This window comes from Theropithecus gelada, chromosome 1 (assembly GCF_003255815.1).
Source record: "Theropithecus gelada isolate Dixy chromosome 1, Tgel_1.0, whole genome shotgun sequence".
Lineage (NCBI taxonomy): Eukaryota > Metazoa > Chordata > Mammalia > Primates > Cercopithecidae > Theropithecus > Theropithecus gelada.
The window spans coordinates 163,456,871-163,481,290 of record NC_037668.1 but is presented as its reverse complement, the minus strand read 5'-3'; the positions used below and the strand labels follow the sequence as shown (position 1 = coordinate 163,481,290).

General features: G+C 48.9%; 1 protein-coding gene across 2 annotated transcripts in view; it reads left to right on the top strand.

Annotated features, from left to right (window-relative positions):
* Nucleotides 1-24,420, top strand: part of LGR6 (leucine rich repeat containing G protein-coupled receptor 6) — a 123,012-nt gene that overhangs the window by 69,111 nt on the left and 29,481 nt on the right. The window contains exons 5-6 of one of the 2 annotated variants that reach the window (XM_025398334.1): nucleotides 10,375-10,590; nucleotides 14,836-14,907. The exons of the other annotated variant lie outside the window; for it this stretch is intronic. Of the exons in view, the coding sequence (XP_025254119.1) occupies nucleotides 10,375-10,590; nucleotides 14,836-14,907 (288 nt within the window). The remainder of the gene's footprint in view (nucleotides 1-10,374; nucleotides 10,591-14,835; nucleotides 14,908-24,420) is intronic. 2 annotated transcript variants of the gene reach the window in all.

Here is a 24,420-nt window from a genome sequence, read left to right as displayed (position 1 = left end):
AAGTGGGCACTTGGGTAAAGTTGTTCAAAGCTCCGAAGTTGGCCTTTTACTGTCTCCCACCTCTGTTGACCATCTTTCCCAGCTCCTCATCTCTCTGGCCCAAAGCTCCCTGTGTTCCAAGTCTGTGTCTCATCTCTAGAAGCTTCTCTCAAAAAGCTGTTATCCACTAAAAGTCTACCTAATAATACTTGCCAGATTAAAAAAAAAAAAAAAATAACGGGCAGCTTCTACACTCTAAGAAAAGAATATTATCCAAATGGTAGAATTTGGTCATTTTGAGATGCCTGGGGAGTCGGGGAGTGGGGGTTGGCTACTCTGTGCCTCTGCACAACACCACATGCTTGTAAGTTGGCCTGCTTGGGGACACGGGGACATAGCACAGAAGAATTTGTCCAAAGAAGGTACAGACTCTCAGAAGGACAGAGCCACAGGGACTCTTGAAGTGAACCCCCTCCTTAAGCAGGTGAAGACACTGATCCTGGAGAGAGGAAAGGGACTCGTCTGAAATCATAGCGCCCTCTGTATCAGCAGGAACAAGACCTTTGCCAGCCTTCACACCCCGGTTCCCACCCCACCAGAGTGGTCTTTCTCAACCCAGACTTCCCAATGCCTACAATTTAAAGTTCAGATCCATAAAGCCCCCAAGGACCCACACGTTCTCTTCCCTTCTACCTTTCCCATCTGCCCTGAGCCCTCACTCCCTGCGTCACCCAGGACCCTCTGCTCTCAGCACAGATGAGTTGTTCTCCTCTCCCATGTTGTTCTTTGGTCAGTACCTCTGCACACACCCTTCTTTGCCAGAAATGCTCATTACCCTCATCCACTTGGTGAAAATTCAGTTATTCCTCAAGACTCAACACAAATGTCCCATCTTTACCCTTTCTAGGAAGTTTGTCCTTCCTCCCTGGCTGAAGGTTCCACACCCTTCAATTCGTTTCCTCAACTCTTGGTGTACACCATTTTCAGACACAGACTCTCTTTTCCTCTCTCTCTGTCTAACACACGCACGCGCGCGCACACACACACACACACACAATCACAATTGGTTATTTGTTAATCTTCATTGCTAGACTATGAGTTCCTTGAGGGCAGGAACCAAATTCATTCATCTCTGTATCCTTCCTGTCTTGTGTGGAGCCTGGCTAATTGCTTAGAACTGTACCATCCAGTATGGTAGCCACTTGTGGCATGTGTCAATTAAAACAAAATAAGATTTAAAATGTGGTTCCTCAGTCATGCTGGCCACACTTCAAGAGCTCAATAGCCACAGGGCGGATACAGAATATGTCTCTCACTGCAGAAAGCTCTATTGAACAGTGTTGTCTTAGAGAACACCAGAGGCATACGACACCCAAGATGGAGGGATGATGGATCTGGGGAGTCCTTAGCTTCCCAGACTATATGTAGGTCAATCCCTGGCACCTGCTTGAAGGGGAGCTTCCTGTAACTGGCTCTGGAGTCCAGTCATATGGGTTCTGGGCTTGGTGACTACTTCTAGTGCAGACACACTGCTTAGTCCCTTGGCTACAGCCCCAGTTTTCAGCCCCCTAAAGGCCTTGGCTAGGACTGAACTACTTAACGGAGAAGGCTTCTTTTCATTACATGGGACAGGCCTTTCAGGACAAGCTCTGATGTTCAAGTCTTGATAAGGAGAAGTCATATCAATAAGCCTGAATTGAGTGGTAGCTCTGGAGTCAGACCAATGGCTTCATTCCTCTGAGCCTCCTTTTCTGCATGCAAGATGGGAAGCATAAAGTTCCTACTCCACAGGGCTAGGGTGAAGATTAACTATGATAATATATGTAAATGCTGAGCACACCTGGCAATTAGCTCCTCAATATAAAAGTTAAGGTTTTTATATTGTTTTATCAAACAGCAAAGTAAATAGTGTAAGAGGTTCTCTGGAAAGGGACTATGTGTTATTCAAGTTTGAACACTAGAACTGAGCACAAGGCTGGCATAATAGTAGGCACTCAATGAATGTTTATTGGATTTAATCCAATCCTATTGAATTGAAGACAAAGGGAATGATACCATCTGTAATGAGAGGCGTTTCAGGCAGTCTGATGGGTAGTGAGGGAGGGATAGGGGGGCAGTAGAGCTTTATGGAAGCCCTCATGAGACCATAAAGGGACTTCACAGAATGCAGGCTGTGTTCTCCAGGAGAGGGACTGGGAGGGGTGTCAGTCCGCAGGAAGGCAGAGGCTCATGAGCACCCATGCCTGAGTTGGTGGAGTCTGTGGGTGCAGATTCTGCGTGTTCCCCAGTTGAGCAAGCCTTCCTGCCAAGCAGGGCCAGGACATGCCATGGGCAGGGGGCCCCACCACCCCATCGGGGCCCTGTAGCCCTCCGTGCAGAGGCTGGCACCTGGCACTGCCAGCTGGTGATGGTGTGGGAGGCTGGGCCCTGCCGCCTATGGAAGGCCCGAGGGCATCTCCTCACTGCTCGGCAGGTGCCAGCCTGCTCCCTGCTGGAATCCTTGCCTTCCCTGGCAGGCTCTCGGTCAGGGCTGTTGGTCCCTCCAGGCAATCAACGGCTCCCACATGGAATATGTTCCCCACAGAATAACCATTTCCATAGTGGCTGCTTTTTTTTTTTTTTTTTTAAACTTTCAGTATCCTCCCCCTTCCAACCTCCATTCTCTACTCCAACCAGCGACTGAGATGTCCCCCTCCCCACCCACATCTTTTCTCTATTCTCTCCCTTCCCATGTTCAACTGAAAGTCAGCTATGTAGCCAAGTAGAGGTCAGGGGTTCAGAGATGAAAACCAGCCCTGGGGTTGGCCAGGGGCAAACAATCAGTAATCCTGTGTCAAATGAACTGTCTTTGCCCTCAAGGTATCTCACCTTCCAGCCTCTTTCTTCCTCTCACTGGCACGGTTAGGAAATGAGAACAGGAGAAGGCCTAGCCCACGCTTTTGAGGATTTTTTAGTTTGGGAGCAGAGCCGACCTCAAGGGCCTGCGACCTGTGTGGTTGCCAGGGCCCTGACAGCAGAAGGGACCTGCAACTGGTTTAGTGCTCTATTGCCATCTTGAAGTTTTTTGTTTGTTTGTTTTGGAAATAGGGTCTCGCTTTGTTGTCCAGGCTGGGGTGAAGTGGCGTGAACACAGCTCACTGCAGCCTCGACTTCTGGGATCAAATGATCCTCCTGCCTCAGCCTCCTGAGTAGCTGGGACTACAGGAGCATGCCACCATGCCTGGCTAACTTTTAAATTTTTTCTAAAGAGGGTGTCTTGTTATTTTGTCCAGGCTGGTCTCAAACACCTGAGCTCAAGCAATCCTCCCGCCTGGGCCTCCCAAAGTGCTGGGATTACAGACGTGAGCCACTGTGCCCGGCTGAGATTTTTAGTAATTTTAGAACACAGGCTTTTCATTCTCATTATGTAGCCAGTCCTATTCAGGAGGGTCTCAGTGATGGGCAGCTTCAAGGAGAGAGGGAGGCAGCCAGGCTGGCTTGGGAGTTTGAGCAGAGAAGTCCACTAAATTCAGCAACCTGAGTTTGTAAGTCACTGTAAGAAAGCTGGCTAGAGGCTCCCCTTCTCTGAGTGTGCAGTATCTGAAACAGAACCTTGGCCCTCCTTTCCCACTCTGCAAAACCCTGATGGGCTGGCTGGTCCTAGGACTGGCTGGAGATACTTTCTTAGGATGAGACCATGTCATGGAAGAGACTCTGGAGGCACCATCTTCCTCTTCTTGAATGAGAAGTGGAATTCCTTCCTGGATGTGCCCCAGCCCTGTGGAGCCTACTTCATTCAGACCCACCTTACCTCACGAATTCTGGGTTTCAGTCTCTCTCTGCTCCTAAAGCCCTCTGTCCTACGACTGCTGTGTCTTCTCATGTAATGTGTCTCAGAGCTAGGGAGGGGACCCAAGTCGTGGCTGACCTGAATGGAACAGAAGAGGAGGACACTTGCCGTCTTCCTCCTGCTTTCCTCTTCGTCTGCCTTAGGGCACACTGACCTTTGAATTTAAAGTCAGCCTGCGCTCAGGGAGCAGGTACTGTGGCAAGGCCCTGAGCGTGGAGCTTGACATGCGTGCTTGTTTTTAAAAGAATACTTGATGACGTCCATGGCCCACTCAGACCCCTGAATCTGTCCCCTTTATCTTGTATTTGACTAAAATCTGGTAGGATATAAGATGGATTAGAGAAATAAATCCCAGAGAGGGTCCATTAGATTGATTTAGTCCTCTGTGGCCTGTAAGGGCCCCTGTTTTCCAAAGGAGATATGCTTCTTGCATATCCATATCTTGCACAGAGAGGTGTGAGTCTCTCTGTCATTCCTTCGCTTTGGGGGAACCAGACTGGTAGAGTGAAGCTCTGAGTTGTTTTTTTGTTTTGTTTTGTTTTGTTTTTTGAGACAGAGTTTTGCTCTTGTTGCCCAGGCTGGAGTGCAATGGCACAATCTCAGCTCACCACAACCTCTGCCTCCAGGGTTCGAGTGATTCTCCTATCTCAGCCTTCCAGGTAGCTGGGATTATAGGCGTGCACCACCATGACCGTCTAATTTTGTTATTTTAGTAGAGATAGGGTTTCCCTAGGTTGGTCAGGATGGTCTCGAACTCCTAACCTCAGGTGATCCGCCCACCTCAGCCTCCCAAAGTGCTGGGATTACAGGCGTGAGCCACCGCACCCAGCAAAGCTCTGAGTTTGAGTCCCAGCCCTACCTCTGCCTTTGGGCATTTCTCTTTATCTCTCTGGACTTCAGGCTCCTCATATGAGACGAGTGAGGCGGGAAGGCTCCTTCAGGCTCTGATATAGTGTGATTCTTAGTGTACACTATTGTCCTGGGTCGCTGTCAGGGGGTCACTTCTTGCTGTCTAACCTAAAGCTCTTCTGCTACGCTTGCTCCCTGTTAGGTCCTCATCTCATTTCAGTCAATTCAGACCAGGACCCTATGTCCCCAGCGAAGGGTCCCCTTCCCTCCTTCCCTCCTTCCCTCCTTCCCTCCCTGCTTCAGCCTCAGCCTTTAGCTGGGGGAGTATGAGAAGCAGTTTGGCCCTTGACAGGTTAAGCTGTTTCCCCAGAGTCTAAGCAAGCCCAAACTGGCCTGTGAGGTCCCTGCTAATCTGCCCCATTACTGCAGGTAAGAATTATAATCAGAAATCACTTGAAGGGCCCAGTCCACGTGGGAGAACGAGAGGCGCTGTTGGGGGTTGTTGATTCTGTTCCAGAGCTTAATTGGTATAATTGCTCTCTTCTGTCTGCCAAGCCAGAGTCCATCAGGATTGGCTCTCCCACCTTCTACGGGGAGCTGCTTAAAAAGGTCTTTTAGTCTCAAGTGGAGGATTCTACTGGCCGCTCAGAGACTCCTTCAGCAATCCAATACCCCTCTCCGGGCTGCCAGATGGCAGGGGACCCTAGGACCCACCTACCCTAGAGGACTAGAGATCCCAGGGGAGCCTGAACCCTGACTCGAAAGGGTGGGGGATTTCTCAAGAGAGCACCTTATCCTACCGGGAGCTGGTTGGAGAGATAGTAGGAGGGATTGCTCTATAGCCAGGTGTCGACCCTTAGGTGTCCCAAGAGTCAAAGGTTGCTGGGGGCAGGGAGGGGGTGTCCAACAAGAAAAGAAAGGGGAGGCTGGGTGCGGTGGCTCACACCTGTAATCCCAGCACTTTGGGAGGCTGAGGCGGGTGGACAACCTGAGATCGGAGTTCAAGACCAGCCCGGCCAACATGGTGAAACCCTGTCTCTACAAAAATACAAAAAAGTAGCTGGGCATGGTGGCGTGCGCCTGCAATCCCAGCTACTCGAGAGGCTGAGGCAGGAGAATCGCTTGATCCTGGGAGGCAGAGGTTGCAGCGAGCTGAGATTGCACCATGGCGCTCCAGCCTGGGCAGTAAGAGTGAAACTCTGTCTCAAAAAAAAAAAAAAAAAAAAAAGAGAGAGCGAGGGATGGGAGAGAGGAGAAAGTTTAATAGAGGCCAATACTGCGCCTGTCTCCTGCTGCCTCCTCCACTCCCCTCTGTGCTTCGTGGAGTCTCCCTCTAAGAGGGTGTTTGTCCTCACAGTCTCTTGGGTGGGCAGGTCATCAAACAATACAGCTGAGGAAAGCAACACAAAAGGTTGAAGGAGGGGATTTGTGGCTACATCTGTGTGATGGCGAAGCCCACACCTTCCACCTCACAGGAGCCCCCTGGGTCAGAGCTGCCAGATAAAATACAAATGTTGCATGGGACTTACTCAAACTTATACTTGCTTATCTGAAATTCAGATTTAACTGGGCATTGTCCCAAATATTACACGGGACATATTTATGCTAAGAATTGTTATTTATCTGAAATTCAAATTTAAATGGGCAGCGTGTTATTTTATTTGCTATATCTGGCAGTGCTACCCTGGGTCCATGCCCCACCCCCAAGCCCACCTGGCCTGAGTGTAAATGCCCCGACTCTCTGCTCACCCCAAACACAAACATAGGCCTGGCCAATTTCTTCCATGTGCTCATTCCACCTTCTTCATTTGCCAGTTTGCTTCCCTTTCTCCTTTGGTGTGTCCCAGTTCCCAAGTACCAGGAGCAGGGCTGCAAACACCTCCCCTCTCCAGCCCTCGGCTACTCCACCGTGCCCCTTCAGGATACCATGAGCCAGGACAGAAGATGGATTCTCCCTGACAGAGCAGAAAGCGGCCTGAAGGCTCAGCCCACCCAGCCCTTCCCTAATAGACGGAGAAAGTGAGGCCCTGTTTTTTGTTGTTTTTTTTTTTTGAGACGGAGTCTCGCTCTGTCTCCTAGGCTGGAGTGCAGTGGTGAGGCCCTGTTTTAAGCCACTGCCATGCTTGGCCCAGCCTGGCAAAAGGGCCCTTCCCAAGCTCTCCTGCCTATGGGTTACACAAAATGCAGGAGATGGACTAACCAGGACTGTAGGTTACATGTATGAGTGTGCACATGCATGTGGCTGGCAAATGTGTGTACTCACACATAGGCACATGCATAGCAAAGGCCACTTCCAAGTGCCCCCTAAGATCACAGAAGAAGTTTTCCCCTTGCCCTGCCCTGACCCACTTCCTGCCTGCCTCCTAGCACCTCCTTACGGTACGTGGCCATCTTCTTGGCTCAGCCACAGTCTCTGCCCTGATATCCCGGCTGTCCTAGGTGAACAGGTTCTTACCTCCCGTCATGCACCTCAGTGCCAACACTACATAATGGTGAGGCACATGAATTTTGACGTTAGACAACTTGTGTTCAGATTTAAGCCCTGCAGCTTACTAGCTATGGGGCCTTGGGGGGCTTAATCTCTCTGTAAAATGGGGCTAATCAGAGCTACCTCAATTTCATTTTTGAGAAGATATAGGACACAGTACCTGGTATTGTATACCTGGTATATGACAAGGACTCAATAAATGGAGACAGTGATTAATATTGGTGTCATGGTTGTCACTGTAGGGATGTTCTCTGCCCTGAGCTTCAGAGAAGGAGGCACTGCCCCCCCTTAGGGAGTGAGGCTTCCTGGGTCTGTTAATTTACCCATTAGGGAGGCAGTAGCAGAGAGCAAGGCCCGGATCTGCGAGAAGTGTCAGGCCCTAGCCCCTCCCTGGCCCCACATCCAATGGGTTGCTGGGCCTTATCAATTTGACCTCTTTTTTATTTTTTTGAGATGGAGTTTTGCTCTTGTCACCCGGGCTGGAGTGCAATGGTGTGATCTCGGCTCACTGCAACCTCCGCCTCCCAGGTTCAAGCAATTCTCCTGCCTCAGCCTCTTGAGTAGCTGAGATTACAGGCATGTGCAACCATGCCCAGCTAATTTTGTATTTTTAGTAGAGACGGGGTTTCCCTACATTGGTCAGGCTGGTCTTGAACTCCCGACCTCAGGTGATCCGCTCACCTCAGCCTCCCAAAGTGCTGGGATTACAAGCGTGAGCCACCGAGCCCGGCCATCAATTTGACCTCTTAAGGATATCCGAAATCTGTGTTCCCTTCCCTCATCCACACTGGACCTGCATTCTCTTCCCTTGAGGCCCTCATTCATGACACCCCTTTCCATCTCTCCTTGTTGAAATCCTATCCTCCCTTAAGAAGGCCATCTCAAATGTGGTCCTAAGCAGGACTCAAGGCTTAGGGATCTGTCTGTGGTCTCTGGAAAATCTGGGACTATGATGCTGCTCCCATGGAAAGGGCCATCCCAGGGTCAGGAGGAGAGTCTGAGCATCTGCTGGTTGGGCATCTGCAGATGAGAGCCCTCACCACAATGGAATGGGGTGTCAAAGCAGGACAACCTGGATCCCCGACCATCCCTGGTAAGGGGGGCTGTCCAGGTCTCCTCTAGCTTACTGGTGTGCTTGGTCAGGCCATCAGTTTGAGGCTTGGAAGCAGAGAATTTAGAGGGCATTTATTCACTCATTTATTTATTGCCCATTTATTTAAAAACATTGAGTGCCATCTGCAAACTAGGCATTGTGCTGGGTGCTGGGCGTTCACACCTGAACATAGTGCCTGCTATGGTCATTTATGCAGGAGGTTGAGGTACAGCCCTCATCTTCTGGAGTAATTGATGATCAAATCCAAGAACAAGGGCTCCCAGGACCAGCTGAGCACTAATCACAGCAGGAAATGGCTTTCTACATCCTCATTCAGTCTTCCTGTCTTCTCCAGCAATCCAAGGTCATTAGATGGGAGCATAAGATCTAGAAAACCTAGCTCAGTGCTTTAAAAACATTAATGTGCTGATGAATCAATGAATCACCTGGGAGTCAGGTTAAAATCCAGGTTCTGATTGAGTAAGTCTGGGGTGCGGCCTAAAATTCTGCATTTCTAACAAGCTTCCAGGTGATGCTGGGGCTGATGGTCCATGGGAGTCCACATTTGCACGAAGCTCCCCAAGGTGGTTCAGCCACAGACCATCAAGGCTGTGATGGCCACCACTGGAGAACCATGTCCAAGGTGACAGGCCTTGCCAGCAGAGGGCACTCACTGAAGGGCTTTTGGTCCCATCATGTCAGGTTTGATGTGGGTGGGAAGTCTTTCCTAACTACAGCTTTCGAAGAATGTCCTGGTGAATGCGCTTTCACACCCAAGACTGCAGTGTTGGCCCTTCCACCCATGGTCCCCTTGCTGGTGAGCTAGGGAGTATTTCCCAATGGTGCTTGAGGTCTTCACAGACAGAGCACTGGTGAGATGCTTAGGGAAAAGACAGAAGCACTACTGGACCTTCTACAAGGGGGCTTGTGCTGTTGGGATGAAAGATCACCCCATCCCACCCTACTGATCACATCACTTCTCCTTTGGGTTCAGGATTATGGGGCTATAGGGCCTTTGTGGATAAGGCTGGGTTTCCATGGCTTCAATGCCATATGGCTATGTGGGAGGACCATGGCTCAGGGCCAAGCCTCGCTTCAACATAGGAAAGTCCAGCAATAGATCCATGGTACAGGTCAGTTTGTCCAGTCCCTGTGAGATCATCAGCTTAGGGCAGTAGGGGTTCAGCCCAAGTCCCAACCTGGGGCTCAGAGACAGTAGCATATTGATAAAGGCTATCATGGCCTGGGCACATCTGTAAAAAGCTAAGGTTGAAAATCTCCTTGTTTTGCTGGGCTGCTAAGATCTTCTAGGGCTCCCATCAGTAATCCTCGTATCACCCTAGAATCTCTGGTTATGCAAAAACAGGATCGCCCACCATCTGTTCACCTGTTCTGAGAGGCAGCTAATCAAGAACTTCAACTGTGGCATGCAGGACACTCCCAGAGGTCATCAACTGAGCAAGAAGCCCCAGGACTTTAGCAGGAGCTCCTTGCCCCTGGGCCCTTGAAGGGACAAGGAACAGGTGGTGCTAGGGATGGGTGACAGGGAAGGGCTTACACTTTTGGGGAGGCATTTTTCTTTGGGTTGGTTCAGAGGGAGGATATTTCCCTCTGCCAATGCTGAGAACATCTCCATTATATGATCTTGGACTATCACAGAAGAGTTAGGAAGGTCGAGGTCACACTCAGAGAGCTAGGGTACTATGGCATAGGTTTGGAAACCCGGGAGTATGGATGTGAAGGAAAATACTGGCTATTCACAAACAGGCTATGGGTTCAGCCTTGGGTCTGAGAGGAAGAAGGAGGATCATTCGTGGAAACATATGGCATAGAGGATCAAGAACTATTGGCCAGTGGGAGGTGGAGGTTGCAGTGAGCCAAGATCCTGCCACTGCACTCCAACCTGGGCAACAGAGTGAGACTCTATCTCCTCCCCCACAAAAAAAAACAAAAACTATGGGTTGGAATGGAGCCAAATATGGGAACTCAAAGAGGTGGGATACAGGATACATGTCACAACTTTAGTCCCAGGGAACCTCAAAGGCCCTTTTGAGGGCCTGGCTGGCCCAGTCTAGCCCCAAAGCTTGGTCTGCATCTTGCCCTGGATTGACCCCTCTCCATCCTCTCTTCCACCAGGCGCCTAGATGCCAACCTCATCTCCCTGGTCCCGGAGAGGAGCTTTGAGGGGCTGTCCTCCCTCCGCCACCTCTGGCTGGACGACAATGCACTCACGGAGATCCCTGTCAGGGCCCTCAACAACCTCCCTGCCCTGCAGGCCATGACCCTGGCCCTCAACCGCATCAGCCACATCCCCGACTACGCCTTCCAGAATCTCACCAGCCTTGTGGTGCTGTGAGTGCTGCTCTGTTCCCCATCCCCAGTGGGGTTCTGCTGGGGGCTGGGGGCTGCATGTTTACCTGAGTTGGATTGGAGTCTGGCTAGCTTTGCTCTTCTTTGCATGTTGCTAAACCTTCTGGTCTCCCTTTGGAAAAGCATGAGGATGACCATTCCCTGTTGATCCCATAGGGTTATCATGAGGTCGAATGACATGAGAGCTTGAAAAGTGCTCTGAGAGTCACTAAAGGGCCAGGGTACTATAAACAGAAAATAGGAATTAAGCTATTATTTTCTTGCCATGCACCTATAATAACTATACCATGATAACTGAAATATAAGTCAAGAATTTCTTAAGTAATTTCTACCATATTTGACAATTAGATGATGCAGTCATATGCTTTGGCACAGGGATGGGATAAATTCCTCTCATTTCCCAGGCCTTAAGAAGCAGAGAAAAGCCATCACTTATAATTAGACAGCAAAACCCCATCACCGTAATTACCTGGGAGATATCATCCCTGGCAGGAACTGGGGACTGGGGTTAACTCTGCCTTCCCAGTGGGAACTTTAGAGGGCAAATTAGCTCCCAGCTAATTGCTATGAATGATTGGTAAGTTCATAGGGTAATTACTAAAAGGGCTTGGAGGTCATGTATAATTGCTTTGGGTTACACACTAATTGCTGCAGGAACATGGCTTAGGAACATGCGTGTTAGTGACTCTACTGAATGGTAACATTCCTCCCGCCCCCCACTTTTGAAGATCTGGCGTGATTTTCTAAGCGAGGGAATGGATGATACCTAGTTCCATTTGAGAGATGAAAGGCAGGCACCAATTTGTTTGTCTGATTCTCTGTCCTGGGAAGCTGGAGAACCAAGATGAATATCCTTATGGACTATATTCTTCTGTCAGGATGCCACACCCTCCCTTCTTCTGGGAGTCACGGAGTAGGGGGTATTTATAGAGGGTAAACAGAACAAGGTGATTGGTTCTAACTTTGGTGATATCCCCGTGACATTGTGAGGGGGTGGGGTCAGGCCTCTGTGAGTGGTAAGATTACTAGAGAAATAAGAACTTCATGGTTGGCCCCAGATGGATGAGCAGGAGCAGGCATTTATTGAGCGCCCATGTGGTATACTGAAAACTCAAAAAACTATGAGATATAGACACTGCCCTTGAGGGGCTTTCGGTCCAGTTGAAAGAGCAGAATAAATACGGGGAAAAAATAATGAATGATGTAGTGTCACTTATGCTAACACAGTCAGATGATAAGTTCAGACTCATAGCAGCATAGGTATGGTGGGAAGGCTGAGGTGGAGGGGAGGGAGGCTTCCTGAAGGAGGTGGGGTGGGACCTGGGCCTGGAAAGATGGTGAAATGAAGAGAATGAGGACATTCCAAGTAGATAGCAATAAAGACACGGAGGGGAGAGTAAGTGTGTTTGACTGCCAGTAACCACGCCAGTCTGGCTGGAGCAGAGGGTCCCCATGCGGAGCTCAGGAGAAGAAGCTGGAAAGGTGCATGTTGGGACTTGCAATGTCAGAACAGAGAGTTTGGCTTCTAGCTGCCCGTGTGGGTGGGGGAAGCTTGAAGGTTTTCAGGCAAGGGTTAAAATGGAGTATTTTAGGAGGATTAATTTGAAGGCTGGATTGGAACTGAGGCAGACTGGAGACAGGAAGGTCAGTTCAGAGGTTCTTGGTATCAGTCAAAGTCCAGTTAGTTTAAGGAGGTGGTAGAAGGGATGGAAGGGACGGCATGACTGTGAGGGCTGTTTTGAAGGAAGAATTGACCTGATTGAGAGATTTTCAGAGGGTAGAAGACCAAGAAGAAGGTGGGTCATGGGTGACTCCAAGGTTTGGGTGGGAGCCAAGGAATTGTCCTGTAAGTCAGGCCTGTTATAGATCTAGGAGGTATTGAGGGGGAGGCCCACTGAGGACAAAGAGGGACAAGGGACTAAGGAAAGAAAACCTACTGGTGTGGGAGCAAAGCTGATAGAGAAAAACTGGTCCCTTTGCATGGGGAGAGGCTAGAAACATTACCCCTTCGTCCTTCACCTGCCTCCAACTCATGGGATGGAGGAGAGAGGCTTTTAGCAGAGGGTGACTTGTGAAGTGGACAGGAAGCTGGGGAATGCTGTCCAGGGACTACAGGATGAGCTGTAGGAAGGCTCAGGAGGAAGAAAAGGAAGACTGGATATGATGGGAAGCAAGAAAGGTATTTGGTTAAAATCAAGGATTGTATAGGGGCCTGGCTGGAGGTGTGAGCAGGCAAGCAGGGTAGAAGAGAAGGGGCTTCTTTTCAACCCAACCCTGAACTTTCATCATCCGGGTTGCTCTGCCACATGTGGAACCCCCCTCACCACTGCTCTGGCACCAACAGGACCCCTAGGTAGCACTTAGTTGGACAGCAGTGGTATCATGTGTGTAATCTTGTCTCTTTATCTGGGCTATAAGCCTCAACACTTCCCCCAGACTGGGCCATTTGGGGTGCCCAAGACACCAGGGTGGAATGAATGGTTTAGGGGAGGAAGTTGGAGGGAGGAGCTGGATGTTTAGCTGAGATGGTTTGGACCTGAGATACTGGGGGAGGCAGAAGAGGGTGGAAAATGGAGATGGAAGTTCAACAGGAGGCAAGAAGAATGATAGAGTTTGATGACAATTGGTTTATAGGTGTGAAAGAAATGGGAAAAATTAAGGGGAGATCACTCCCAGAAGGCAGTGTTTTCCCTTTTGGATGAGAAGCTCCCTGGGGACAGGAGTCTGTCTCCTGAAACGGATCCTCATGGAGCAGGTGGGTAAGGATAGGGAAGACAGACAGAAGCTTTAAATCCCCAGGCTCGCAGGAGTCTGGTCCTTACCCATCTATGCTGGATGAGGCCTGCCCATTGCCTTTATATTTAAACAACATCTTGGAGGCCAGCCTGATTTTCTTCCCCTTGTCAGTGATTTCCTTCTTCTGCCTGAAGATGTTTTTAAATTCTTGAATTTAATAGTTTAACTAGGACATGTTACAGTATAGAATAGTCAGTATTTAATTATCCTGTAACAATATATGCTTTTGAGCTGCAGATTCCATTCTTTCGTCATCTTAGAGATTTTTTGGTATTATGTCTTTGAATACATCTTCAGTCTCATTTTTGGATTCTTTGCTCCAGAAACATCAATTATGCTTGTGTTAAATCACCTTTGTGTCTTCAGCATTTAGTTTTTGTTTTAACATTTTTGTCTCATTCAACCATAGTCATCATGATTATCTCAAGTTTTCTCTCTGACACCAATTCAATTTTTAGCAGTGTCTGCACTGTCCCTTGCTTTACATTTATTGACTAGTTTTTTTTTAGTGATGTAGTTTGGTCCTCAATTTATTTCCTTAATCTACTGTGTCATTTTTCCTTTCACTTAAGAACATTTGTCTTTGAAATAATGTTTTATTGGATTGTTTTGTAGCAGAAGGCTACTGTGATAAATTTCTTTGTGTTCCTGGTCCATTAGTTATCTTTTCTTCTAGGCTTGAAACTTTGCCTGCCTTTTGCATCCTCTTTCTTTTTGCTCACAGTTTCCCTGTTGTATGTTTTCATAATTTCCATGCAATGTTATTTTTTTCCGGCTTATGCTTGGATAGCTCTGTCCAGTTGTTCAAGCTGCATCACCTTCGGTCCCCCTTTGCCTGGAATGCCCTTCCCTCTGCTTGTTCAGTTCACCTGTCCTTCAAGGCCCTGCTCTGGATCACCACCTCTATAAAGCCTGCCTTCATTCCTCTGGCCTCACCAATCTGCCTGTTCTCTGAGTGTATCTGTAGCTCTCTCCAATTGTAACAGAAAGCTTCGCCTTTAATTATATGTTGTCTGCAGTGGTTTGCTGTTGGCTCCCGTAAGTACGTCTGGCCACTGAGTCAGGCAGACTGGGTCCTAGGGAGCCCGGCCATAGAAGAAGCCTCAGACTTGAGCCCCTCTGACATCAGAACTGTCTCCTAGAGCTTAGGGGAAACTTGCTTTAGCCTTGGCCTAAGGCTTTCCTCTCCCTTTTTCCTTTAATAGGAAATCAAAATGGGGTAGCCTATGGTCAATCTAGCCGTGGAGATTGTGGCTTCAGAAGTCAGTCTTGGCCAGTCAGTTTGTTCCTAGAAACAAAGGGATGGATCATTAGGGTCATTCTGTCCATGCTTCTGCCTCCAATTTCCCACTCATGCCACTGTGTGCTCTTCCATTCCCTGGCCCCAGTGCTGTCAGCACCCATTCTGATGCGTCTTTCCTTCCCGTGCAGGCATTTGCATAACAACCGCATCCAGCATCTGGGGACCCACAGCTTCGAGGGGCTGCACAATCTGGAGACACTGTGAGTTTTGAGGTCTTGGTCAAACTCTGTCCTGCCTGGTGATGAAAGCCTGGAGTCCTGGAGTGGAGGGAGCACACAGAGGGAAGAGCCAGCAGGCCTAGGTGCTGGGGTCTGGCCCCGGGCTTATTCACCCACATACCCCTCCCTGGCACTTTCTCTGGAATATCACTGAGAATGAATTTCTTCCTCCTTCAGGTGGTCAGAATGTGCCCTCTGGGAATTCAGAACGGCCCAGGGAGTAGGAACCTGGGATCTCCCTGTGGGCAGAGACCACCAAAATAATGAAAATTCTGGACAGAAATGGGAATTGTGAGAAGCTCGAGGAATTAGAATATGAAGCCTGGGGAATAGAAGGCACGGGGGTAGGGCTGGGGCTAACTTGATGGCAGTTTTGACATCTGTGTAAGGGTGGCTGCTGACGGAAGGGAGAGTAATACCACAGAGTAATGCTGGGATTGTTTGCCAATTGATCTAACTAGCTAAATGATTAACGGGGAGATGGCCCATTCAGCGCTCCAGCCTGACTATAAAAAGCACCCAAGCTGTTGACTCTCAAAAAGCCATATTATTCACACATCATCATCCTGGAATTCAGTTAAGGTCAGAATGCACCCAAACCCTCCCATCATTTCCTCTGGAGTCCTGCCAGCCCCCGCACAGTGGGCTGAGTGGGCCCCACTTGAGCAAACAACTGGCTGGGCTCTCTAAGTGTGGCCGTCTCTGCCAGCTGGGGTCCCTCAGCTCCCATGAGGGAGCTGGCTACCACAGCCACCTGGTACAGGCCTGGGAGAGGGGCGATGGGGAAAGAAGGACCCCCAGGTCACCAAGTGCGAGCCACTAAGGTTGGGGTAGAGCTCATGGTGTCGGGGGGATGGCCACAGTTTCTCTTGCCCCCGACTTGCTCCACTTCGCTCTCCATAACCAATCCCCCTTATTCTCCACCCCACTGACATACCCCAGGACATCACTCCTGAGGTGAGGGGTTTTCAAATCCAAAGCAGCAGAGGAGAAAATGCTGAGAGTCAGGCTGTGACCTGGGAAGCAATATATTGGGGAAAACCATTTAGCAAAACCTATCCCAGGAGGCCTGGGCTGACGGCATTTGTGGTGGTGCAGGGAAAAGTAATAGGGATGCTGAGACCCAAGCTCCACTCTTTTTTCCTGTGGGCACAAGACCCAGGTGTGTGGCTGCTTTCTTGGGCTCAGCCTGAAGCAGGAGAAACGGCAGAGCCAGCCCAGCTTTGCCGGCATGCTCACCCTCCTGAAGACTGAGGACTGAGGTGTGGGGGACATGCCCCAGCCTGGAGGCAGGATGATCGGAACCTCTCCCTGCCACTGTGCGTGACTTGGGCTACATGTTCCTCCCTCTCTAGCTGTCATAGACAGCTGGGCAGTTAACTCTGGACAGTCTAGCCCACTCAATCAACATCTGAGAAAATTGATGTCCAGGGAGGTGTCATGGCCTGCCCAGAGTTACTCCCTCAGTTAGAGACAGAGCAGATCTAGGGTGTGTTAATGAGAAAACATACATGAAAGTCCCTAGGGTAGAGCCTGCTGTCCTATTTTGTCTGGGTCAAATGTGAGCTGTGTGAGCCTGCTGTGTGCCAGCTGTTTGGGGGAATCCTGGATGCAAGAGATGGTCATTAGCCTCCTAAAGCCTGTGCCCCCACACCATCCTCCCTCAGGAGATATAAGAGCTTTTAGGGCAGTGTTTGGAGTTGCCATGGATGAGCAGGGCAGGAGGGAGTCCAATGCCATGGGCCCTGGAGTGTGGGCGCTGTTAGCTCTGCTGGGAAATCAGTTGGGGAGGGGATACATATACTGGCTGTGTGTTGGCACCTCTAAAAAGCCAACTAGCAGCTGTTTCTTCACTTTTGGGGCACACTGCCTAATTCTTTCTCAATTAGCCACTGGATTGCTGCGCAGGGCATTTGGCTCAGCTGCTGCTGGCTGAATTACAGAGCAATCCTGCCGCTAAGCGCCCACTGTACCTTTCATCTACGGGAGCACTTGATTCCATCACACAAAGCCCAGGGCCTGCACCCACTTTACCAATGGGAAAGCTAAGGCTAGGAACCTGGTGGCAAAGCCCTTGGCATCAGACAGCCTGGGGTACAATGCCAGTTCTACCAGCTGTGTGACCTTGGTCAAATCATTTGCCTCTGTGGGTCTCCATTTTCTAATCTGAAACATAATGGCAGTAATATACTAATCTTACAGGGTTGGCCTGTGGATTAAGTGAGATGATGTGTGTAAAATTCTTACAGACCCTGACAAGCTGTATAGGAACCTGCCCTACACTCCTTTCTCCTTTCCCATCCCCTCCTCTGAGGGCCTCCATCTCAACAATACCCCTTTCTTCCTGCCCTTGAGGGGGTGAGTTCTTCTTCCAACTTTTGATCTCCAATTAAAAAGGGGAAAAGTGTGTTCTTTATCCTCTGTTCCCCAGAGCTTTTGCTGGGGAGCCTGCAGGGGCAGCCAGATGTGGCAGGGGGAGGAGTAGATGGGAGAATAAAAGGAGAAAGAAATGATAGTCAAACCTTTTAATTGTTGCATAATTGGCACGCTTTGCAGCCTCAGTTATTACTCTGGAGCTTTTCATGTGAGCTTCTCACTGGAAGGGTATTTCTCCCTCAGGCCCCGTAAATCTCTGCCACTTAGACTTCTCTCATCTCCGGCAGCAGAGGGAAGATCAAACCCCTGCGGCCCAAGCTGCGGTTTGGCTGGAGCTGTGGTTTGGCTCCTCTGCAGACTCCTCTAAGTGGGGAAAGCAGCCCCCAGTCATACCACCTGGGGAGGAGGGGCCAGGAGCGGGCATGCACACGCGTGGCCACACAGGCATCTGGAACTGCACAGCCAATCATGTGCACATGCAACACACGTGCCACAGGTTGCAAGCCCTACATGATTCTCACTCCACATAGGCAGCCCCACCCCACAACCCAGGACAGCACAGAAATGCCCATCACAAATGCACCTGCAGCAACACGGCCTCTGTTATGGCCTCAGCTCTGGAGACCAGGCTGTTTGGCTTCCAACCCTGGCTTTGCCTCTGCAAGCTGGGTCAGCCAGAGGAAGTAACTCCACCTCCGTGAGCCTCACTTCCTTCATCTACACATGGGCTGCCTCAGAGATGGGGGAAAGTGGGAGAGACATACACCATGCTCTCTTTTACTCAAAAAGGGCCAGCAAATTCAAGTGATTTGGGCAGGGTTCAGGGGATGGGCACTGTTAAGACCTGTCTCTTGCTTAGCAGAACAAATCAGGCCGACTTCACCCACCCCACCCCCTTCCTGCAGAAACCTTGCTGTCCTCTGCAGAAGTCTGACCTCGTAGGAAGGAAGCCCCTAGGACATTTCTCCTGATGTAGTCATCATCATTCCAGACTTTGCCAAGAAACCTCAGCCAGAAGCAGACAGGTCATGCTCCATCCTGCATCCACAACTCCTTTCTACTTCCACAATGAAGATGACGCCAACTTGCTGGGAAATTGAGAATCACAGGTGGTCTAGCCCCCAGACTGTGAAGTAGTATTTCCACTTACCAGATCAGACCAAATGTAGGTATTTGGGGGTGAGTTGCCCATGTCTCTATAGTTTGTAAGTGATAGTAAACCACTAGAAACCATACCTCTTGCTTCGTAACACGTTGCTTCATTTAGCACGAGGTTCCGTCAAGGTCAGCTCAATCGTAGGACTTCCCAGGTATCTAGACTGAGAGATAAGAGAGCATGCTGAAGAACATTTTTAGGAAGGTTTACCTGGGAGGTCTCAGGACCTGAAACCCTAGGTCAGTGTTTGGAAATGTGTGCCTGGAGGCCATGAGGAGCTACTCTAGCCTGACAGCTAATCTTTAAAAATCTTTGCAAGAAAAGAAAAGGTCTAGCAAACCCAATTGCATCCTAAAGGGCCCACCCTCATGCTCTAGATCTGGGAACTTGATGGCTGAATCTCAGCTAGAACCCAGGAGGGGACAGGGTCCAGGATGGACCCGGGGACAACAATGTCTCACCTCTCTTGGGCCTGGATGATGCTCCCTGGGCCTTGTTATAACCTCATTGAACAAATCAGGCCCAACTGGAGCCCTGTGCTGGCTGGGCTCCCTTTGGAGGAGAGCCTGGGGCCATAGTGAGAACAGAAATCTGGCCCCAGCTGTCTCTCTAAATCAGGACCGTCATTCAACAGGCGCCTGGGATGGGAAGAGAGCAAAGAAGAAATGTATTGAATTCTGCCTTATAATACAAAATTGTACCTTCCACATCAAATCTCCTCTGGTGACGGATGCTCTGGTGATCTGTTTCCACAGAACATTTTTACTTCAACAGTGACTGTAGCTAGAAAATGTTCCTCTCTCTGTGTGTCTTTGAAACTGCTAATGCCAACAGGAAACTGGCTCTGACTTGGTTCTGAGAGTATCTGGCCTACGCCTCACTCCTGGCCCTGATGTCAGCCTTTGGCCAGGGACAGGAAACCAGGTGGACTCCCACCGAGTTCCTCCTAGGGCTCGGGGATCTTCCCGGGGTAGTATGAGGATTCATCTTGACTCAGCAGACCTAGATTCAAATCCTGGCTCTGCCACCAGCATGTGATAAGTGTAAGTCACCTGACTTCTCAAGAGCCTCGGTTTCCACAAATAGAAAATGGGGATAATAGTTTTCAGTTGAGAATATTGTTGGCAAGGATCGCATTAAATGAAATGACTTCACATGGTGCCTGGAACATTATAGGTGCTTGATTTATGTTGGCTTCCTTTCCTGTCTTCCCATTTAATGTTGGACAGAATGTGTCCTAAGGTGGCTGGGAGGATGTTACCCAGAAGTGTCATTTCACAGTGGTCCATGCTGTGTCTCATCTCCTCTGTAGGATGGATGGGAATTTCCAGGCAGTCAAGGCATAGCTACTGTGTTAATTTCCTGTGGCTGCCATAACAAATTACCACAAATTTTGTGGCTTAAAAAAACAGCAACGGCCAGGCGTGGTGGCTCATGCCTGTAATCCCAGCACTTTGGGAGGCCAAGGCGGGCAGATCACGAGGTCAGGAGATCGAGACTATCCTGGCTAACAGGGTGAAACCCCGTCTCTACTAAAAATACAAAAAAGCCGGGCATGGTGGTGGGCGCCTGTAGTCTCAGCTACTTGGGAGGCTGAGGCAGGAGAATGGCGTGAACCCGGAAGGCGGAGCTTGCAGTGAGCCGAGATTGCGCCACTGCACTCCAGCCTGGGTGACACAGTGAGACTTTGTCTCAAAAAAAAAAAAAAAAAAAGCAACCTATTCTCCCACAGTTCTAGAGGTCAGAAGTCCAAAATCAAGGTGTTATCAGGGATGGTGCCTTCTGGAGGGTTTGAGGCAAAATCCATGCCATGCTTCTCACCTCACTTCTGGTGTCTGGTGGCAATCCTTGACTTATAGACCCATCACTCCAATATCTTACTCTATCTTCAGGTTGCCTTTTTTGTTTTCTTCTGTGTCTCTCCTCTGCGTGTCTCATCTTCTTGTAAGAACATTTGCCATTGGATTTGGGGCCCACCATGTTAACCAAGGATGATCTCATCTTGAGATCTTTAATTCCTACTGCAGAGGCCCTTTTTCCAAATAAGCTCACATTCACAGGTACCAGGCTTAGCTTACATTCACAGGTGCCAGGTTTGAACATATCTTCTGGGGGCTACATATATTTCAACCCACTATACAGCTATCCTGGTGGGCTCTATGACAGAGCCCTCTGGGGACAGGCTAATGGGTTGGGGCAGAGGTCCAGATGAATCTTGCAAATTTGCCTTCATATCTCAAGGTAAGTGCTAATAGTCCCACTAGTCACTGGGCGAATAATAATTACCTGCAGTTAAGAGAATTAGAAATATTTTTTTCTGAAAGGCTGTCTTGTCTCATAACTTATTTATCCCCCCAATCACTTGTTGAGAAAGACAAGGCAGGAACTGTGTATCCTCATGTTACAGATGGGAAACTGAGACAGAGGGTGGATGACTTGCCCAAGGACACCCAGCTAATTAAGAGCCAGGATTAGAACTTGGATTTCTCTGCCTTTGGCCCAGTGTCAGCCCATCAGACCACACTGCCTCTTGAGGCTAAGAATCAAGGAACTCTCTTTCCTTGCCAGTTCTTAATCATCTTACATTTGTGGGTTTATTAGCTGCAAATTTGTAGGGTTTTGTGGCTTATAGAGGAATTTATTGTTCCATATAAATTTTTTCTGGCTTCCCACACAGAACCACTAATAACTTTTAACAGGCAGAAAATTGAGCTGCCCCATGAGTTTGTGTTGCGTTCTGTGACCGTGACGAGTTATTAATAGTTCTTCCCAGCACAACGTTCCCTTTCCCATTGCCCTGGTGTGGGGGGTAGCCAAGGTCACTGCTCCTGTCATTGCTGCCTCTCCCTCCCCTGCTGGCAATGGGGACAAAACTTCCGCCTTGAACTCTACCCCCTCCGCCGACTGCTCCCACAGGCACCCCAGCCAGCTGGTCTGGAATGCAGAGGAAGGGAGGTTAAGGGGGATGGGGAGGATTGGCCCACAGGTTCCTTAGTAGATGTCACGGAGAGGAAACGAAGTTCAGGTCTGGCCCTCCCATATCTGTAGGAAGGAGGAGCTGGTAAGAATTAAAGACTACCACTCTCTTTACTTCTGTTTCTTTAGATTTACTCATTCCATACCTATTTATTAAGTTTTTAGTATGTGCCAGGCCACCATTATAGGCACTGGGAAAATATTTATGAACAACAAAGTATAGCCCCTGCTGTCACAGAGACGAAAGGGTTCTAGATTAGAAGTCCTGAGTTCTTTTCAACTTATCATGAATGCACTGTTTCCAGCATTTCTGACCTCATCACCCTAACCCCTTAACCTTAGCATGTCCCAAGGCTCAAGTTCTCTCCCAAGACTCAAGTTCTGTTTACGCTCTCTCCCTCTGTGTTCTCATCTGGTCTTGTATGTTTGCTGATGGCTCCAGCCCAGACCTATCTCCTGAACTCCAGACTTAAATATTCAAAGGCCCTCTTAATGTGCTCACTGGATGTCTAACAAATATCCAGACTTCCAGACTGAGCCCCGGAGTCTTTCTCTGAACCCATCCCACCAGAAGTCTTCCCAGCTCAGTGATGGCAGCTTTACTCCTGCAGTTACTCAGGCCCAAACCTTGGAGTCATCCAAAACAGCTCTCTTTCTCTCACATCCCACATTCAAGCTGTCAGCAAACTCCATTAGCCCCATCTTCCAACTATATTAAGAATCTGACCACTTCTCACCTCTTCCACTGCTACCACGATGCTCCAAGCCGCCATCCTTCTCTCACCTGGGTTATTGCAGTGCCCTTCTATCTGGTCACTCTGCTTTCATTCTTGTCATCCTACAATCTATTTTCAACACAACAACCAGAGTGACTCTTTTAGTATGCAAATCAGGTCATGTTACTTTTCTGTTCCAAACCCTCCAGTGATTCCTCATCATACTCCAGAAAAAAACCCCAACATTCTGTACTGGTCTACAAGGCCTCAGATGCTGTGGCCCCTTGCTGCCTCTCTGGTGTTACCCCTTCCTCAATCTACTCCAGGCACGATGGCCTCCTTGAATACACTACGTTTGCTCCTGCATCAAGCCTGTTCCTTTTGTCTGGAATGTTCTTTCTACCATTATCCACATGGTTTACTTCCTTACCTCCTCTAAGACTTTGCTCAAATGTCACCTTTTAAGTATCCTCCCTGGTCACCACTTTGCAACCTCCATTCCCAGCACTCCTCGTTTTCCATAGCGTGCACCACAATCTGATATCCCAATAATTTGTTTACTCACTTAATTGCCTGCCTCCTATCTCTCCATGAGTTTTATTCACTTTTATATTTGCAGCTCTTGACCCAGTGCCAGGCACAGGGAAGGTACTCAATAAATGTTTGGTGAACAACTGTTTCAACAAATAGATGTATGGCTCCTGGCAAATCTTTATCCTCTCTGGGCTTCAGTTTTCCCATCTGTACTGGGAGGCATTGGACTATCTAACATCTAAGGTTCTTCCCAGCCCCAGTCACATCTATACTCTGAGATATGCAGCCTCTAGCCCAGACCTCTCCTCTGAACCCTAGATGTAAGTATCCTCTAGTCAGTCCTCTCACAGTCCAGGAGCTGGCACAGGTACCCCATGCTGTCTTGGAGAAATGGCCTGGATATGGACTGAACCCACAAGGATGGTCCCTCGGCCCTCCCTTTGGTCTAGGTCACCTTCCCACAAGCCAGTTGGTCAGAATTGCAAGACCCTAGCTTTTGACCAGAAGGTCCAAGTCTCTGGGAAAGATTATCAGGCCACATTCTGCTGTGGTCAGGAACACCTCAGAGCCTTCAGGTCTCCTGTATTAACAGGCCCCAAACATCCAGGTGAGAGAGATGTTGCCCACAGAGGTCTGATTGCATCCAGAGAACTGGATCCTGTTCTGGGTGCCATATCTTAAGCGTGGCAAAGGCTCTCCTGGGAAGGGTGGTGAGAATATGAAGTGTCACAAAATGTGATTCAAAGAACTGCAGAGAAGCCTTGGATAGAGTACAACGATCATCTTTGGAAGGCACATTACATTTTATGTTCTTCCAGCTGACAGCATGAGGGCCAAGCAGGGAAGTGAAGATGGACACTCCAGCTGATGGTAAGGAAGGATTACTTAATCTGCAGAGTGGCCCAGCAGTGACAGCACCAGAGACACCCAGCATGTCAGTGAGTGCCCTGCCCTTTAGATAGTTCTAGTACAAACTGGATCCTCATTGGGCCAGAATCTCAGAGATGATTCTTCCTTTGGGGGCAGGTTGGACTATTATATTTTACCTCCCAGGTGCTTCATTAGGGCAGGGCAACAAGTAATCTCAATCTCAGAGATCAGTCATTTTCTTTAAAATCAGAGCTGCTATTGCTTCAGGTAGATTCTGAGTTTTCTCTCTGGCGAGAAAGAGAATGTAGGTGGAAGGAGGGAGGTTGTATCTGTGTCTCTCAATGGAAACTAATGACAACTTTACTCACTGCTGCATTTATTAATGGGTGGCCTTTTATGTAGATTGTTTAGAAGGTAAAACAATACTATTAGTCATAAAATTATGGTTGGTTCTTGGCTCACCCAGTTATCTGCCCCAAGCACGTGGAGTCATATTTAGGACAGAGGCTCTGTCTGCAGTATGAGAAAAGCAATTAAGACATGTATTCACTGTGCTAGCTTGCCTTTGTTCCAGGCCTTTGGGAGATAAAAGGCAATTCAGAGTTTACAATCTATCTAAAATTTCTGTGTTTTGCATTTCACAATGGGGAGCTAGGCTCACCCATATTCCCCCATGTGCCCTTATCTATGATTCAGTAATAAACACAAATGTTAGCCTTGAGAATAAAAATGTGAGTGGAAACCCAATTAGTGATATTCATCTTTCTTAATTGCTATGAAAAGGAGATGGGCCAACTTGCGTGCTGACTTTCGTAGCATCTAAAGAATGAAAGTGTCTGTTCTAGTAGCTTATGTCTAGTAAAAGGA